The sequence below is a fragment of the Enhydra lutris genome, unplaced genomic scaffold, assembly GCF_002288905.1.
Source record: "Enhydra lutris kenyoni isolate GAN:26980312 unplaced genomic scaffold, ASM228890v2 scaffoldscaffold47, whole genome shotgun sequence".
NCBI classification, from domain to species: domain Eukaryota; kingdom Metazoa; phylum Chordata; class Mammalia; order Carnivora; family Mustelidae; genus Enhydra; species Enhydra lutris.
Genome location: NW_019154131.1, coordinates 13,799,519 through 13,817,925, shown reverse-complemented (window position 1 = coordinate 13,817,925; position 18,407 = coordinate 13,799,519). Strand labels below are relative to the sequence as shown.

At 41.7% G+C, this 18,407-nt stretch overlaps 1 protein-coding gene across 1 annotated transcript in view; it reads right to left on the bottom strand.

The window, feature by feature from the left end:
* The window catches only part of LOC111156589 (ADAMTS like 1), a 934,723-nt gene that overhangs the window by 81,004 nt on the left and 835,312 nt on the right, over window positions 1-18,407 (bottom strand). Inside the window, exon 23 of the mRNA XM_022517576.1 lies at window positions 2,049-2,177. Within this exon, the coding sequence (XP_022373284.1) occupies window positions 2,049-2,177 (129 nt within the window). The remainder of the gene's footprint in view (window positions 1-2,048; window positions 2,178-18,407) is intronic.

The window sequence follows — 18,407 nt, the reverse complement described above, 5'->3', positions numbered from 1 at the left end:
AAAAAGAAAACTCAAGACTGTCATGGGCCGGGCCAGGCAAGAAGTAGGCACAACCACCTGAGCTCTCACAATGAAGTACCCAAGAGTGAGTCTCTGGGTGGAGTGAGGGACACAGGGCACCAAGTGGCGAGATAGAATTGGCCAAAGCTGGTTTTAGCGTCCCTGGTTCCCCACAGTACATATTTCCTCACCTGGATTCTGGTTCTCTTCGTCCCCTTTAAGAGCCCACTTCCTTGTTGCGTGTCCCCTTGCTCCCCATTCTCTTACTCTTCCCCATTTCGTCTCTCAAGAAGAGACCCAGTACAGTCGGCTCTATCTCTGTTCAGTGTTGTGTCTCTGAGGCACGTGTTAATGGTGGTCGGGCACGGGGTGACAGTTGGGCCCAGAAGGCCCCTCCTACACCACCAGGCCCTGCCTGAAGGCCAGCTCCTTAACGGGAAGCCCTTGTCAGAGGGTTTGTCTGACTCCTTATCTGGGAGGGCCGGGCCTGAAGGGATATGACTGAGGAAGGTCTCACTGACGAGGCTGGACACGCAGGCCAAGGGAAGCTTTACAAAGAGAAGCTAATGTCTGATGACAGAGATAGATTTATAGTTCTGATTTCCTGGAGCTACCAGAATATTTCAGAGGAAACCAGACTGGCTGTTCTTTGGAAACAACGTGCTTTAGATTAAGATCTTCCTCCTACTTATTCTAAACTGGGTTATGTGTCCTATAAATCACAGGCAGAGGCAAAACCTCCGAGGATGGGATGGAGATCCAGGATCAAAGAAAGCCCCAGAGAAGGGATGCCACTGCCATTCCACTGTGCTCGCTGAGTATGCCTGGGGGAAGCCAGCTTTGGGTGTGCCACAGGTGGGGGTATCTGATGAGGACGGCAATCGGGGACTGGAGCTGGACCCTGGCACAGCAGCCGTTCATTTCTTTGTACTGTGAGAGCAAAGACCCTTAGGGTAGATGTCACCCACTAGTGGTCCAGGGGAAGGGAGAATCAGCAGCTGGGCCTTGGCTCTGTGCTGATGTTTTTGCTTATTAATGGCAGGTAATACCTTTATAAAGAGCATACTACCACCCCCTATTGTCTATGCCTCTTCCGCTGCCCTCTGACTTTCTGTTCCCTGTAGGCCTCTGAGTTTGCAAGGCCAAGTGGAGGGCGGTTCCTATTTATCACATCTCCTAAGAGCACTGGCGGTTTTCCATCATGACTCCTACCCACTTTGGATGAGAGTAAGCTCCAGATTCCTGTTGGTCTTACCTCTGCCACCTCTCTGGTGTTCCTCCACCCTTTACCTATCCATCACCACTGCCCTGAGCCTGGGCCCCCATTATCTCTTCCCTAAACTACCAAGACAGCTTTTGTTTTTATGATTTAACTTTTTAGTCATCCTTACACTCAACATGGGGCTTAAACTCACAACCTTGAGATCAAGTGTCACTTGCTCTACCCACTGAGCCAGGCAGGCACCCCAACTACTGTGACAGAGTCTTAATTGGCCTCTCTGTCCCAATATTTCCTATCTTCAGCCCATTCTATGCACTGCTGTTGGCTTACTCTTCTGGAAGTCTGGCTCTTTAATGCCACTCTCTGTCTGCCTTTTCCTGAACTCCTTGGCCAAGCCTTTAAGGTCTTCCATGGTGCAATTGCAAGCCGCCTTACTACAGCTTAAGCCCCTCCACACCGTTTCTCTACTCTGGGCTCCAGCCAGACCAAAACACACACTGTTCCCTTACAGTCTTGGGCTTTCCTACTTCCATGAATTTTTCACATTCGTTTGTCCGTTTGGAACACTCTTTGCTTCCATCTTGGCACATGCAATGTTTAAGGCTGAAATAAGAAACCACCTCCATCCCAGCCAGAATTCATCTTTCCTCCTCCAAACTTTTGTAGCATTGTCCATTTTCAGGGTGACTGAGGTTCTTGCCTTAGCTTTCCTACTAGACCTGAGTCCCTGAACATAGAATTTGTATTTATCTTTGTATCCTCCAACTCAGCACTGGGCTCCATTAATATTTGAACAGATGAATTAATACAGGAATGCATTTCTCACCTGCAACTTGGCAGTTAATTGTCACATTCACTCCTTGTACTGTTTTGACAGTGCTTCCCACGTCAACTGCGATGGCAGCCTCCTCAGTGTTGATCACAGTCCCTCGTGATGTTTTCACTAGTGGTTTTCCTGAAGGTGGGAAGGAATGTGAGATTTTACTAGATGGTGACTGTGGGCTCGGGGCGTTCCCTTGAAACACGGGGGTGACCCACAATGAACAACTGGTATACCCAGGCTTTTCCCCCTAATCATGTTTTCCTTTGAAAAAAAATTATAACTGCATGATATAGAAACCATCTACCCACCCGCTCATCTACCACAGAATTTCAGGAAAAGAACACGGATTGAAGAATCTGGGGATGGAGCATAGTATCTAACAAGCTGTGATGATTTGTGCATTATATCATTAAATTTACAAATGATATTATAGCTCTTATTTTTAAGGGCTTATTATTATTATTTTTAAATATTTTAAGTAATCTCATCACCCAACATGGAACTCAAACTTAGAAACCCAACATGCTCTACTGACATGCTCTACTGACTGAGCCAGCCAGGCACCTTGGCTTTTTTTAATTAAATTTTTTACTTTGAGATAACTACAAATTCACATGTAGTTGTCAGAAATCACACAGATCAATCCCGTGTGTGCTCTACCTAGATTCCCCCAATGGCAACATCTTACAAAACTATAGTATCATAATTAGGACACTGAAATTGATGAAGTTAAGACACAGAACATTCCCCTCACTACAGGAGCCCACATGCTGTCCCCAACCCTGCTTCATCCTTTGACAACCATTAATTTCCTCTCCATTTCTATAGTTTTGTCATTTCAAGAACATTATAAAAACAGTAATCTTTAAATTTTTTTTCCACTCAGGGGGCGCCTGGGTGGCTCAGTGGGTTAAGCCGCTGCCTTCGGCTCAGGTCATGATCTCAGGGTCCTGGGATCGAGTCCCGCATCGGGCTCTCTGCTCAGCAGGGAGCCTGCTTCCCTCCCTCTCTCTCTGCCTGCCTCTCTGTCTACTTGTGATCTCTCTCTGTCAAATAAATAAAATCTTTAAAAAAAAAATTTTTTTTTCCACTCAGAATAATTTTGAGATTCTTTGGGGTCTCTCATGGTACTATGGTTGTATGTATTAATAGTTTGTCCCTTTTTATTGCTGAGTAGTATTCCATGGCATGGATTTATCACAGTTTCTTTAGCCATTCATTTGTTGAAGGACATCTGGGTTGTTTCCAGATTGTATCTATTCAAATAAAGCTGCTACAAACATTTCTGTACAAGTCTTTATGAGAACATAAGTCCTCATTCATCTGGGATAAATGCCCAGGAGTGCCACTTATAAATCATATGGTAGTTACAGGTTTAATTTTTCAAGAAACTGAATCGTTTTCCAGAGTGGCTGTATCATTTTATGGAATGTAAAATCAGCAATATATGAGTGATCCAGTTTCTCTCCATCCTTGCCACCATTTAGTGTTGCCATTGGTTTTAATTTTAGCCATTCTGATAGGTGTGTAGTAATACCTGGTTGTGGTTTGAGTTCCCATTTCCCTTATGGCTACTGCTGTTGGATATTTTTTCATGTGCTTATTTGTCATCTTTATATCCTCTTTGGTGAAATGTCTCTTCATGTCCTTTGAACATTTTCTAATTGGATTATTTTTTTCTTTTGAGTTTTGAGAGTTCTTTCTATTCTAGATATTAGTCCTCTATTAGACATGTGGCTTGCAAAGATTTTCTCCGACTTCCGTAGGTTTTTTTTTTCATCTTTTTAAAAAGGATCTTTCACAGAATAAAAGTTTTCTTAACTCTAATGAAGTCTCATTTATTGAGTTTTCCTTTCATGGATCATGCTTTTGATATTAAGTCAAAACTATTTATTACACCTAGATCCTGAAGATTTTTACTATACTTCTTTGGTAAAACTTTCATAGTTGCACATTTTACATTGAAGTCTGTGATACATTTTCAGTTAATTTTTGTATAGGTGTGAGACTTCCATCAAACTTCACTTTTTTTGGCCTATGGATGTACACCATCATTTGGTGAATAAGCTCTTGTTCTTCCATTGAGTTGATTTTGTACCTTTGTTAAAATAGGTTGGGCATATTTATTTTTTTTTAATTTTATTTTTTTTAAACATATATTTTTATCCCCAGGGGTACAGGTCTGTGAATCGCCAGGTTTACGCACTTCACAGCACTCACCATAGCACATACCCTCCCCAATGTCCATAACCCCACCCCCCCAAACCCCTCCCCCCATCAACCCTCAGTTTGTTTTGTGAGATTAAGAGTCACTTATGGTTTGTCTCCCTCCCAATCCCATCTTGTTTTATTTACTCTTCTCCTACCCCCTTAACCCCCCATGTTGCATCTCCTCTCCCTCATATCAGGGAGATCATATGATAGTTGTCTTTCTCCGATTGACTTATTTTGCTAAGCATGATACCCTCTAGTTCCATCCACGTCATCGCAAATGGCAAGATTTCATTTCTTTTGATGGCTGCATAGTATTCCATTGTGTATATATACCACATCTTCTTTATCCATTCGTCTGTTGATGGACATCTAGGTTCTTTCCATAGTTTGGCTATTGTAGACATTACTGCTATAAACATTCGGGTGCACGTGCCCCTTCAGATCACTACGTTTGTATCTTCAGTGTAAATACCCAGTAGTGCAATTGCTGGGTCATAGGGTAGTTCTATTTTCAACATTTTGAGGAACCTCCATGCTGTTTTCCAGAGTGGTTGCACCAGCTTGCATTCCCACCAACAGTGTAGGAGGGTTCCCCTTTCTCCTCATCCTCGCCAGCATCTGTCATTTCCTGACTTGTTCATTTTAGCCATTCTGACTGGTGTGAGGTGATATCTCATTGTGGTTTTGATTTGTATTTCCCTGATGCCGAGTGATATGGAGCACTTTTTCATGTGTCTGTTGGTCATCTGGATGTCTTCTTTGCAGAAATGTCTGTTCATATCCTCTGGGTTGGGCATATTTTTGTGCACCTGTTTCTGGGTTCTCTCTTCTGTTCTACTGTTCTGTGCATCTATCATTTACCAATACGACACAGTCTTAATTACTGTAAGCATATAATTAATCTTACAGCTGAGTAGGTTGATGCTTTCCACTTTATTTTTCTTTACTATTCTAGTTTCTTTGCTTTTCTATATATGTTTACAATAATCTTATCTATAACCATAAAATCTTGCTGAGATTTTGATAGGACTTAAACCACTATATCAATTTGGGGAGAACTGATGTTTTTAACTGTGCTGAATCTTCCAATCCATGAACAGTGTAGGTCTATTTAGATCTCCCTTAATTTCTTTCAGCAGAGTTTTATGATTTTTCAGCATATAAATTCTATGCACATTTTGTTAGATTTATACCTAATTATTTGGATTTTTTGAGGGATGATAAATTATATTTTTAATTTCAGTGTCCATTGATAATATATAGATATACAGTTGGATTTTGCATATATCATGACCTTGTTAAACTTACATGCTAGTTTTAGGACTTTTTGTGAGCAGACTTTTTGATATTTTCTAAGTAGGTGATCATTTTATCTGCAAATAGTTTTCTTTCTTCCTTTCTGATCTGTATGCCTTTCATTTCCTTTTCTTGCATTATTTCACTGGATAGAACTTCCAGCACTGAGTGAGAGTGCTGAAACTGAGTAAGAATGCGGAGTAAGAGTGGTGAAAGTGGGTTTGAGGTATGATGAGTGATTTTTCAATTGAAACCTGGACATTTTCATATTACGTTATGCAAATCTGGATCTTATTTAAGCCTACTGTTTTAGCTGGCTTTCTCTGCAACCACTAAGGTGGGGGGAGGCTGGGAGGGGCTGCCTTGTTACTCTCCCGTGGAAGTGGAGGTCCAGATTCTCAACCTGGCCTCCTCAGTCACTCAGCAGGGGTGGGACTTCTGGCTCCCACTTGGTCTCCACTGATCCCACCATGGGAGGGCCTCACTGCTGCTGGGTGGAAGGGGAATGTTCTGACTCTCCAAGAGGCCATCTGTCATACCACCCCAGAGAAAAGGGTAAGGAGGGTACCGCACGGTGAGGATGGAATTCCAGATTCCCCATGTCTTTTCCACATTCCAACCTATGGAGATGAAATCAGTCTTCTCTGACACCACATCTGTGGGGGTACTGAGGAACGTTCATTTCAGTCTGATGAGGTGGAATTGAGGTTCCCCACACAACTTCTGCTGGTGTCGGTGATGATGGGCCACTGTATATTGTTTTGAAGTAGAGTTTCCCAAAGGTTTTCTGTCTTGGTAGGCTACCCCTTTCCTGGTCCTTTGGCTAGGGAGAACAGTCTTTAGTTGAAGCATTGTGTCTGAGTGTATGTGTGTGTGTGCGTTCCTATTGTTTTTCCTGATGGCTGGCTTCTTCAGCTCCAAGCCTGGAAGTTAGGAAGCAAAAAGAAAATTGATGAAGTAACAATAGTGTTCCTCACTTCCCAGGGTCTCTAGCTGGTCTGCTTTTTCCTTTCCAGTTTTTAGTCTTCTTCACTTTGTTTCATGTGTCATCTCCGTGGGTTTTAGTTGTATTTAGCAAGAATAGGGAAAAGTGCATCTATGCCATCTTGCCAGAAGTCAAGTGCTGTGTACATTACATTTTAATAGGCCTTTATCAGCTGGGGAGCAAGTCCACCGCTTTAGGTACCTGACCACAAAATACAATGAAAAGAATCATTTATTGAGCACTTTGGGGGAAATAAGGTCCACGTGAAATCATTTTTATATACCCTATGCTTAATTCTTTGTAAGCCAAATGGATTTAGTTTTGTTTTAACCATTTTATAGGCAGGACCCTCTATGATGGTATTCACCCTTCTGTGCCTTCATTAACTGTGAAGAAAAGCATAATTTAATTCAATCCTTTAACCCATTTTTTATGCTTTTTACTTCTTGTTTTCTCCTTCACCTATTTCTCATTATTCTTGCTTGCCCTGTTACAGTCTCCCATAACAAGCTGTCCCTCTTTCCTTTCCTCTCCCTGCTTTTAAGGGCTCTAGGTTATTAAGCTCATTAAAGCTATGTTCAAAGGCAGAAACTTGAGTAAGGTCTGAAGATGTGCATTGGCTCTCCATATCTGTCGTGACTGTTTAGGGCTCTTTCCCCTTATTTCACCTATATTCCATATACTCGAGACATGTATGAGGTGACGTGAAGATGAGTGAATCTGTACTATGGTCTCTGAGAATAATGCAGGTGATAATAGGGGAACGCACCTGGACTGGTCCTGAATACACCTTGGCTTACCTACCTCCCCTCCCTGCCTACAGGAAGTTTTCCAGTGTGAACTCTAAATAGATCCTGAATCTAAGCCCACACTCCCCTCTGTCGCTGTGATCTGATGCTGCCACCATCTCTGGCTGGACTGCTGCAGAGCCCAACTGGTCTCACTTCCACTTGTCTTCCACTATAGCCTCTTCCTGCATCAGCCAGAGTGATCATTCTCAAACATGGATCAGATCATGTAACTCCTTGGGTTAGATTATCCAGTGCTTTATCAGTGTGATTAGAACAAAACTTCAAGCTCCTTTTCATGACCAAACAACCGTGTCTTCTACGTGTTCAGCTGTCAACCTCTCCTACCTCGCCGAGGCCATACTCCCCATCTATCACTGCTCCAGCCATCCTGGCCTTCTCTCCCTTTCTCCAAAAGATCAGCTCATTTACCATGGCTCTTCTCTTTCCCTGCCATCCTCCAGCTACAGACTTCCGCATGACTGTCATCTTCGGTTGGTCCTCAGGCACAAGTAGCACCTCCTATAGGAGCTTTCCTAACCATTCCATCTGAAGCACATACCCCTTTATGCCTGGCCAGTAGCTATGTATCTCGCTACCAACTTAATTTTCTTCATAAGCAAAGAACTATCAGAATTTATAATTTATTTGTGTATTCCCTGTCCTCCATCCCTCACCATGTGGCTTCCATAAAAGCAGGGATCACTGCTCTCTTGTTCTCTTTTCATTCCTACCACTGAGTTCTGGCAGATGGTAGGTCCTCAATAAATATCTAATAAGTGAACATATGTGTGCATGTGGTGTGTTATGTGCATTACCTGAATTTGTTTTTGCTTTCACAACAGGGCGGGTCAAGTATTTCTTTTATGAAATCAAGGAACTTAGGTTCAGAGAGGCTTCATGGATTGTCTAAGGCCATGAAACAGCAAGGAATAGGACTAAACTTGATGCTAGATTTTGACCTGAGGTCCAGTGCTTGTTATAGGGGATCTCAAATCCTTGTCTGTGGACTGGCTGCCTCAGAACTCCCAGGGTACTTATTAAAAACATAATCTGTTCTGCTATACTACAAGTTGCCTCACTGTGTAATAAAAACAATGGTGCCAGTGAAGAAAAGTAGGTTAGGGAGAAGAGAATTTCAGACTCACAATTACTAAGTTATTTTTCCTATAGGAATTTTAATAATAAAAGTGGGTTTTATAGCCACAAGTATATAGCTATAAAATTCAAAAGTCACTGAATTAAACTCAGCCCTTAATTAATTATTCTGAGCTTTTGCTCAAAAGTAATGGCCTTTGTCCTGTCACTGGAGGGGCTGTCATCAGCACAGGCTACTTGTATGTTTCTTATTACCTTCATGATCCACTGTTAAGTCACAAGTCACCCAAGTATTTATAATCAATGGAAATATACAATGAAAACAATGTCTCTTAACCATGCCTCTTAGATCTATTAGAAAAAGCTTGTTATATTATTGAGTCCCATTCTAGATCTACTACATTTGAATCTCAGGTGCTTTAAAACCACCACACAGAGCCATGACTTTGACTTGGGACATGAAGGTTCTCCCTACCCCAAGAACAAGGCAACCATGAGATGCTTTTGGGTGCCTTCTGATTTACTCCATCATGGTTGCCAAGGAGACAGATTCATCCAGTGCATATAACCATCCCATTCCAGGATGCACAACTAGAGGCTTCTCTAGGACAGAGTTCAGCCTTTTGATACAGTTGTCCATTCTGGAACAGAAGCTGTAATCTGTATTTTCAACAACTTCATAGGTAATTCTGATATACAGCCAGGTCTGATAATCAACAAGTCACATTCTTGGTTTTTCTGTAACTGATTTCTTGGATTCCTGATGAGTTGGGGACATTTCTTTTGAGAGATCACTACTAGTTCCCTATTTGAAATTTTCATGTTGGAGCTCTGATTTTAATGGTCAACCAACAACAACAAAAATATGAGCCTATTTTAGACCACCTGGATGATCACCTAATAAGGGAACACTGCTAAAGAACGCCATGCCTAGGTTTGTGTCTGATTCTAGCAGCACGAATGAGTCTGACTTTAATTATGGAGGTTAACTAAGAAGCAAAAAAGGAGAGATGCAGAGAGAGGGTGAGAGAAATGAGAAATTATATGTTTGTGGGAGGACAGTGCTAAAAACCAAAAAGTCATAGAATACTGTATTAAAAAAGGCTCTCGTACAAAACAGAAGTGTCCTGAGCATGGGCCATGACCGCCAGGCCTAGGCAGCGTGAGCCGAATGTGGGCTCTCAGGCCTGTGCTCCTGGGCCACCGGTGACCACTCCCTTCTGCGACTGCACTCAGCCAGTAGATCCCAGGTGCACTGCTGCCTGACGTAACTGAGAGGGTTTCTAGATGACGTTTTTGTTTAATCTATGAATTTGTGTTACAGTAGAATAAGATCTATACAGAAGGAGATTATCCTTGTTTTATATGCCCAAGAAAAACAAGGAGATGGGAACAGAGGCAAGTGTTCCCATTTATTGGGTCTAATGTGAGGCATCAAGTTTGTCAGAGAGAGTCCTACTCAGAAACAGAAGCATTAAGAGAATCGTTTTTGCTCACTTCAGATCTCACAGCCCTTAGCTTTTGGATTATGGTTCTGGTTAGAAATAATGTGGAACAGGGGAAGTAGAGCTTCATTAATGGTCAGCCAGGGCAGGCCTTGTCCAAAGCATGAACGGAAGGCATAGCTGAACCTTGTGTGCTGGTATACAATGGTGTGCCTCCTCCTAATGCCTTTAGAGCAGGGATGCTCGGCGTCCCAGGCACTCTCCTCATCCTGAGGGACGAGCCATGGAGAGACAGGCATGAACGAATGAGCAGCCCCAGGAGCAAATGCTCAAATACATTCCTCTGTAGTCTGGGCTCTGGCTCGTGCCTCTTTCCCACATGTGTGACTCTCGGTAAAATCAAAACCCAATGGGAAAAAATCTGAACATATGTGCCTGAAAAATATCTTTGGCCCAGTATAAAGGTGATTGAGAGAGGAGCCAGAGGAGATGGAAGGTTTGTTTTTGAGTGCAGCCAAGAACAGAGAGCATTTTAAGTAACTTTTTCTCAGGGCCCAAGGCCAGGCCTTTGCTAATAGGAACTTTGTTTTTAACAGCATGATGCCTTCCATTCTAGAAGCCATGGCTGACACGGATTTGTTACTAAACAAACTCTTTTTTCTTCCTGTCACACAGCTAGGTCACTTTCCAGACTCTTTGCAGTTATGTGTGAGCAAGGTAACGAGTTCTAGCAGATGGGCTGTGTGAAATATGCCACTTCTTGACCCAATCTACAAAAACTCTCTTGAGCAATAATTTTAGACTTTATGCGAACAAGAAATAATTATGATATTTCAGCCATCATATATTTATGGTTTTGTTTGTTACATAGGCCAGCAAATGCTAACCCAGGCTTAGTGGATATTTGTTGACTCATTAAATGAACCAAATGGATCTTCTTTCATTTCTAACATGAGTCACAAACATCATTTGGTGGCTAATAGTAGCCATCAAAAATGAATCATACTTCAAAGGCTTGTGATTCTGACTGTGGAGCTGGGGGTAATCTCTGCTGGAAAAGGCGCATGTGCATGAGTTCCTAGGCCGGGTGAGACATGTTGAGGATTGCTGGGGTACAGGGTAGTGACAAAAACAGGTACTGTAGGCAATGGGTTTGAAGACTACCAAATGGCCAGATTTGAGTTTCTGAAGCATAAACTAGCGACTGGCAGAGTCCTTCTAGACTACCAGTCAGTTACGGATTCTGGGTCACATGCATGAGGACTGAGCAAGTTATTCCTGCCTTGGTTTTCTACTTCTATAGCTGCAGAGCTGAGGAGTAAGTACACTAATGCATGTAAAGCTGTTAGAGTAATTCCATCGCACAGTGAGAGGTTGGAACAAATGTGAGCGATCATCGGCATCAGCTCTGCTAAAACGGAGAGGAAATGTTACGATGGGTGTTGATGAACTAAGAAGACAGACAGAAAGGGACAGTGTAAAGAAGAGCAAGAGGAAAAGGACAGGAAAGAGAAGGATCAAATCTTTTGGTGAGAAAAAGCTCAATTGCTTCCATTTTGAAGAACTATGAAGGTTTTGGAATAATCAGGAGAAGTAATTTCAATACAATGGATTCTCCTGAAACTGCCATCAGTATCTGGACAGACACACAGAGCTTAAACGTCACTCCAGGGCTGGTCTCCTTGGAGACTCCAGAAAGTATCTACTTGCAGAGAAGCTGCGAGATTGTGTATGCCAGGCTGACTTGCTGGGGACCCCCACGTCAATGTTCAGGAAACCAGCTGTGATATCCAGTGACCCCAAATCTCAGCTTGAGAGAAAAGTGAACAAGGCAGTGACACCCACTAATGAAAATATTAGAGTGAAGACGTTTTACAAATTTCACATACTTTCAACAGCTAAAACTAAAACAACTGCATTTGATCCAGCGTTCAACAATGGGTAATGCCTTGTAGTAAGTGAGAATATGCAAACAACGCTGTAAGAAATACTGGCTTCTGCAATTTATCACAGGATTCTAATAAGGGCCACTGGAGTTAAGTCTGCAAAAACTCCCTGAGGTGAGAATTCCCAGTTGAAGATTTTGAGACTCATGAGTTAAATAGAGTTTAAGGGGCCACAATCAGTGTGATCCCATGAAAGCCCTTATAAAGGCCAACAACATCTTACACATCTGAAATGAGTAATGACAGATACAGATACTATTACTAGTTACCATCCCATGCTGGTCAGAAACTTCTCAAGATCTGGCTACCTGGCCATTTCAACAAGAGTCGCTTTGTTATAGATAATAGTTATATTGAAATGCATGATTTTTTTTTTTTTTTCTTAGTCTGGTTCTCCTTCCAAATGCCTTTCACATTTTATAGCTAAGGGATTTTTAACTCCTTCCTGTCCTGCAGTCTCTCATGTAGGGTCTCCTTCACTTCACTTCTACCTCCTGCCTTGAGAGTTGGCATCTGAACCTTCAGTCCACTCTGCTTACCTGGTACCCTTTCTCATCACCAGTCCTCTGGGAACCTTTCCTCTCACCTGTTATTTTTCTAAGGCATTACTGGCAAAAGCTATATTTCTTCTAGTCTCCCAAAGTAAAAGGAAGGAAATTTGTAAACGTTAGAATTTCAGGTAAGGGAAGTGTATAGCAGGTGGAGGGACTGCTCTTCTTGATTTGTATGTAAGAAATTCATAAAACTTTCTGGTCTTCAAGAGACCCAAAAGTGTATCTATTTAAAACCCCCCTGTTTATAAAAAGGACACAGATTTATAGTTCAAAATCTGCTTCTAAATTTTGTAATGAGGCAGATATTTGCCTTAGAATCTTACTTATTCCATGATTACAATAAGCTTCCTTTTTTGTAATAGTAAAAAAATAAATGTTTCTCTTTCATCCAAATCATTACATGGTTTTAGTTAGTATAATCTAATAAAATATATTATTACCCTTTGTGTAATACTCTGACTACACCGGGAAATGTGGTGTAATAGCTGATCAGAAAATACAGAAAATGGAAGATTTGACTGGAGGGTACTGGTAACCTCCAGGCTATGTTCATAGCACAGATGTGTTTAGCCCCAAAATAATTTTTTACAAGTTTGAATTAGTTGGGCTCAGTAAAAAAATGGAGAGATTAAAATTGTGTGTGTGTGTGTGTGTGTGTCTGTGTATGTGTGTGTGTCTGTGTGTGTGTGTGTGTGTGTGTGTATGTGTGAATATTTTGAAACGTTTGGCTTGTCTGGAAAAGTTAGAAAGTCTATCTACATTAAATTTGCATTTTTCTATGGCAATAGTTCAATGAAAATGAGCTGTGCCCTTCAGATAAGGTATGGTAGGCAGAATAATGCCCCATCCCAAGATGCCTATATGCAGTCCATAGAATCAGTGTCTTTGTTATCCTACAAGGCAAAAGGAAACTAAGGTTGCTAATCAGCTGACCTTAAAATACAGAGATCATTCTAGGTTATTTAGGTGGGCCGAGTCTGTCACACGAGCCCTTAAAATCAGAAGAGGGAGACACAGGAAGTTTGTCAGAGAGAAGCAACATGAGAAGGGCTCAGCCTGCCATTTCTAGCTTTGAAGATGGACAAAGGTGGCCAAATGCCAAGGAATGCAATAGCTTCTAGAATCTGGGAATGGTGCTCCATTCACAGTCAGCAACAAAACGGGAACCAGAGTCCTGGGTTGCAAGGGACTAAGTACTGCCAACAACCTAAATGAACAAAAGAAGAAAAAAATTCTCCCTTAGAGCTTTCAGAAAGGAATGCAGCCTGTTGACATCTTGATTTTATCTTCTGAGACTATACGAGAATTTGACCTATGGAATCATAAGATTATATATTTGTGTTTTTTTAACTAAGTTATCACTACAACGAAAAAGATCTATAAATGACAAATCAGCACCAAAAAAATACTTGACATCATTAATCATTAGAGAAATATAAACTAAAATCACAGTGAAATAGGACTTCTCATTCATGAGCATGATTACAATAAAAAAAAAGGATGATAAGGAGCATTATTGAGGACGTGGAGAAACTGGAACCCTCATACCTTGCTGGTGGAAATGTAAAATGGTGCAGCCACTCTGGAAAACAGTCATTTCTTAAAAAGTTAACTCCAGTGCAGGACCCCTGACAAGGGACCTCATACCTAGTACAAACACGTGATGCTGCAGCCTGTCCTAGAAATGACTAACCCAGGATATGCTAAATCCCACTATCTGTCCGACCATGCATCCTTCCCTCATTCCTTTGGATAGACGTGAAAATTGCCTTTTCAGAATCTGAGGTGGACTAGCTTGGATCATTGGTACTTCTTTGTTTCCTTTATTCCACTGAAGAGCAGAGCAAGCTGCTCTATTCTTATTCTCCTGCTCTATTCTTATCCATTTTATCTAAGTTCTAGAAAAGCTGGGGCTCTTTAGCAGGCATGGTCCACATTTGTACCTACTGAACAAAACTTGAGGATGTTGATTACTCGGTAGTATATCAGATAATAAGATCTCTTGATGGCAACTTGGATTAGCCAGTGGCCATTTTCCTGTTGTTCAGAGCACCATATGAAATAGAGCCAAACATATCTACTTTTCCGTCTCATCTAATGCACTGGAGAAAACCTGCCTTTGTCTATCTTTGCCACTGGTGATAGGACTCTCTCTGAGTCTGTCTGTGAGGCAAAGTTCTTCTCTGGTTAACAGAATTGCTGGATAAATTTTCAGAAATGCCAATCTGAAAAGAATTGTGTTATAAAAGCCTTACAAAACTACTTGTCTTTTACTGCAGCTGCTAAATCATGATGGGGAGGGGGTAAAGAAAGATGAATTTCAAGGACAATGGCCTTTTATTTTTATTTTCCTTTATATTTTATTTTCTGTGATCTCCTTATTAGACACAGTATGTGTCAGCTATTCAACTCATAAAAAAGCAGAAAAGCATGCCAGGAAAAGAGAAATATTTTCTGTCTCTCTCTTCCTGAGAAAACTTCAGATGAGCTCATCTGTATTCTCGCCTTTCAATGAAAGATATGCTCATCTCTCATCTTCTTCTCATTTTCCAGTGATGATGTCAGGCAGGGCTTACAGTATCTCTTTTGTGATCTTATAAAATCAATGACAACCAAAAACTTTTCCCTTATGGCAATGACCTCATCCATGGTCTACACCTGGACAGGACTCATCTGCATTGGTAAGTAGAGCTCAACTCCACTGAGCCAGACTGAAGCAATTTACCAGGAAACTACTGCTTTCCTTCAAAACCCTGCCTTTGCCATTCAGATTGGAAGGTTCCTGAGCAACCTGGCTGAGTGTTGAATCTGACTAGTTAAGATGGCTCTCCAATCTTTGTGCCCATCTCTGTACACACCAGAAACTCTCCTTTACCTAGAGCCATCTATAGTGGATATAAAATAATCAATACTTCAAAATGTTAGGTATGTGACCTTTTGGGGGCATTCCTATACTCCTTCCTACCTGCTATAACCCACCCATCCATGGTATGCTACTGTCCTCTACATTCTAAGCAGTGAAAGAGGTATCCAATTAAGTCGGTTCAGGACAGAAAGGAATCTTGTGGCCCTGTGTCTACCTGGCTGTGAGCTTCCGTTCTGAACCAGGGAGGTGGACAGGGAGACGCTAGCTGTCTTCATGCTGACACACACTTACAAAGTACCCTCAAGTCTCTGAGACAGACAAATCAGGTAATGGATGAGTTTGGAGGAAAGCAAAAGGATACTGAAGACAGTATTTTACAGGACCAAAGAAGGCAGGCCAAGGAAGCGTTTGTCTAGCATGTCTGAAGTTGAATGGTGTTTACATGTTTAAAGAAAAACTGCGTACAGAGTAGCAACAGACCTAAAAGGAATCTGAGAGGCAGAATTGGCAACACAGTCACTCCAGAGGATGGGGTAACTTGGTGGAAGAGGTTGTGGGCCAAGGTTGTGGACCACTAAGAGTTCATCAGGCCCATGTGAAGTATTCCTTATCTCAAGGTGTCTCCCTTCTAAATCCAGGAAGTTCAGCCCTTTCTAGATGGCTAATCCAAGTTCCTGGGCTGGCATGGAGACATTGAGGGTACGGTGCCCTCCAAAGGGCTTGTGAGCATTCTATTCTCTGAAAAGGAGTCTCCTCTCCTATAAAAATAATTCAGCTTTTATTTTAAGCATTTTTTCACAATAATAATAACTAACAAATATGGAGTGCACAATTATAAGCATTTTCTATTGAGTCTCACAGGAACTGTCCGAATCAAGTACTATTTTTATTACCATTTACAAATGAAGAAGCCAAGTCAAAGAGAGCAAAGAAGTGCTTGAAGTTATACATCCAGGAAGTGACAGAGCCAGGATTCCGATCCAGACCAGGAGGCTGCAGAGCCCTTAGGCTTAACTGTCATGCTTTGCCTGCTCCCTTGAATTACTATGAAGTCTCCCCACCTCTAGTCAACTTAAGCACACTGGCAAGACCAAAGTTCATCCTTCCTTACAAAATCATGGACACACCTCAGTATCTTGAGCCTCAAAAAGGTATTTTTCCCCTTTTTGGTCTGACATCCATATTGAAGTTAAGGCAAAAAGTCTGCAATGTTTTTAGAAGTCCAGAAGCACAGAGATTTACCATGAAGATTAGACTGCATTTGGGCTGAATCAGTTCCTAAATCCATACAGGAAAAATCTCAGTGCGAAGACTTATAATGAAAAATACAGGGAAGCCAAGTTGGACTAATGTTTTACACATTTTAGAATGGCTTTCAGGATGTGTTTCATTTTAGCAAAGCTAGAGAAGGAAAACAAAACATTTACTGATGCCTGGCATGGGGTTAAGTGCTTTTTCACATGCGCAATCTTGTTTAACTCAACATGATCCCATAAGATATTATTAATTTCATTTTTCTAAATGAGAATGAAAACCCAGGGAGGTTATAGACTTCATTCAAGGGAAGCAGCATCATCGGTCAGCAAATTTATAAATGCTCGACCCTTTTAGGGATAAATAATTTCCCCTTAAATTTAGTGTATATATATATGTGGGTGTTTTATACGCCACTACAAAGGACCTTGATGCATACATTTAAAGGAAACTATAACTATCCATTCTAGGTAGTCCTGTATGCCTTGGTTGCCTTGACTAGTCTGTATGCATTATGGAGCACAAAATTCAGGCCTTATTTATTGCTAAATGTCCCATGGTACTTGGTGGAGGGTATGCTAAGAACAGTAGCTAATATGCCACAGGTTTAGATGATCATCCCAGGTAAAGACACAAATCCAATCGCAAGGCAATATATTAAAACGCATTTTGAGCCTTAATTTTTAGTGGGACCACTAGATTCATCAGCAGACCTAAACAAAGCCCAGCACTGAAGTACAAGGACCCAGTCCCCTAGGTCCTAGGTGTGGTGTTTGTGATCTACTTCATCGGTCAGCCCCTTTCCTCCCATTACCCGGTGCGTCATTGGCTGCTCTCTTTTTTCTGGCTTTGAACACTTTGGCAGCCTCCACTAGGTCTTCTTCAAAGAGCTGAAGACAAGTTTGATGTTACAATTGCCTTACTTAATTCCAGACAGGTTTCCATTAATCGTATTAAATTCAGGTGAACAAGGGCATTCAGTCTGTGATGGAGCTGAACCATATCTGGATAAATATAAATAAGAGACTTAATCCTCTAAGAGCCATTGTTTGCCAGCTATTGGAAGGATGTCAGCAGTGCCCTTGTGAAAGGCAGGTTGGAGTGTGGAAGGCAGAAGAGCTTTTAAGAGATTGGTGCTGAGCATCTGGACTCTGTACAAGGAGGGGAATGAAGACTGTAACTGGAATACATTAGGAGGAAAGCAAATGTTCTGCTCAAAAAAATAGGCATTAATAATATCAGTCTTTAATCCACCCCAGGGTGATCTTAGCTTGCCTTATTCACTGCTGACTTTCATCTTCCCTGGAAAGCCTCCTGCTAAAGGTCCCTTTCCAGACCAGCCTTAGGTCATGGGGGCAGAAATGCTGTTGCTAAACAGATATGCAAGGGAGTAGCATGTGTGATTAGAGAACAGTGTGACAACATAATCCCAGCATGGACCGATGAGGTCAGTGTGGGGTGACGTTGGCTTTTCTAGCATTTACTGAATCATCTGACGGGAGCAGCAATTGAAAAGAATAAAGACAAACACATGCAACGTACCGCCAGAAAGACTGCATGGGCCAGATCTGAGAAAGAGGATCCTACTTCGGCAGGATCATTGGGAAAATGGAAGGAACAATGAGCGGAGTCAGGAGGCCTCGGTTCCCTTCTTACCTCCATGACTAGCTGAGTGGTTACATGACCTCAGGTTACGGGACCTGGCCTCTAAGAAATGAGGGCACTGATACAGTTGGTACCTAGGTCTTTTCTCGTTTCGAAGGCAAGGATTTGTGTCCTGTGTTGAGAGGTTTTTTATAAAGTACATGATGACAAGACCACAATCTTGGGAGACACTGTACTTTATACAGCAGTTTTCTTAAATCACCATGTGCAGAATGTTTGTCTAACCTTACGGATAAAGGGAAAGTGTGGGC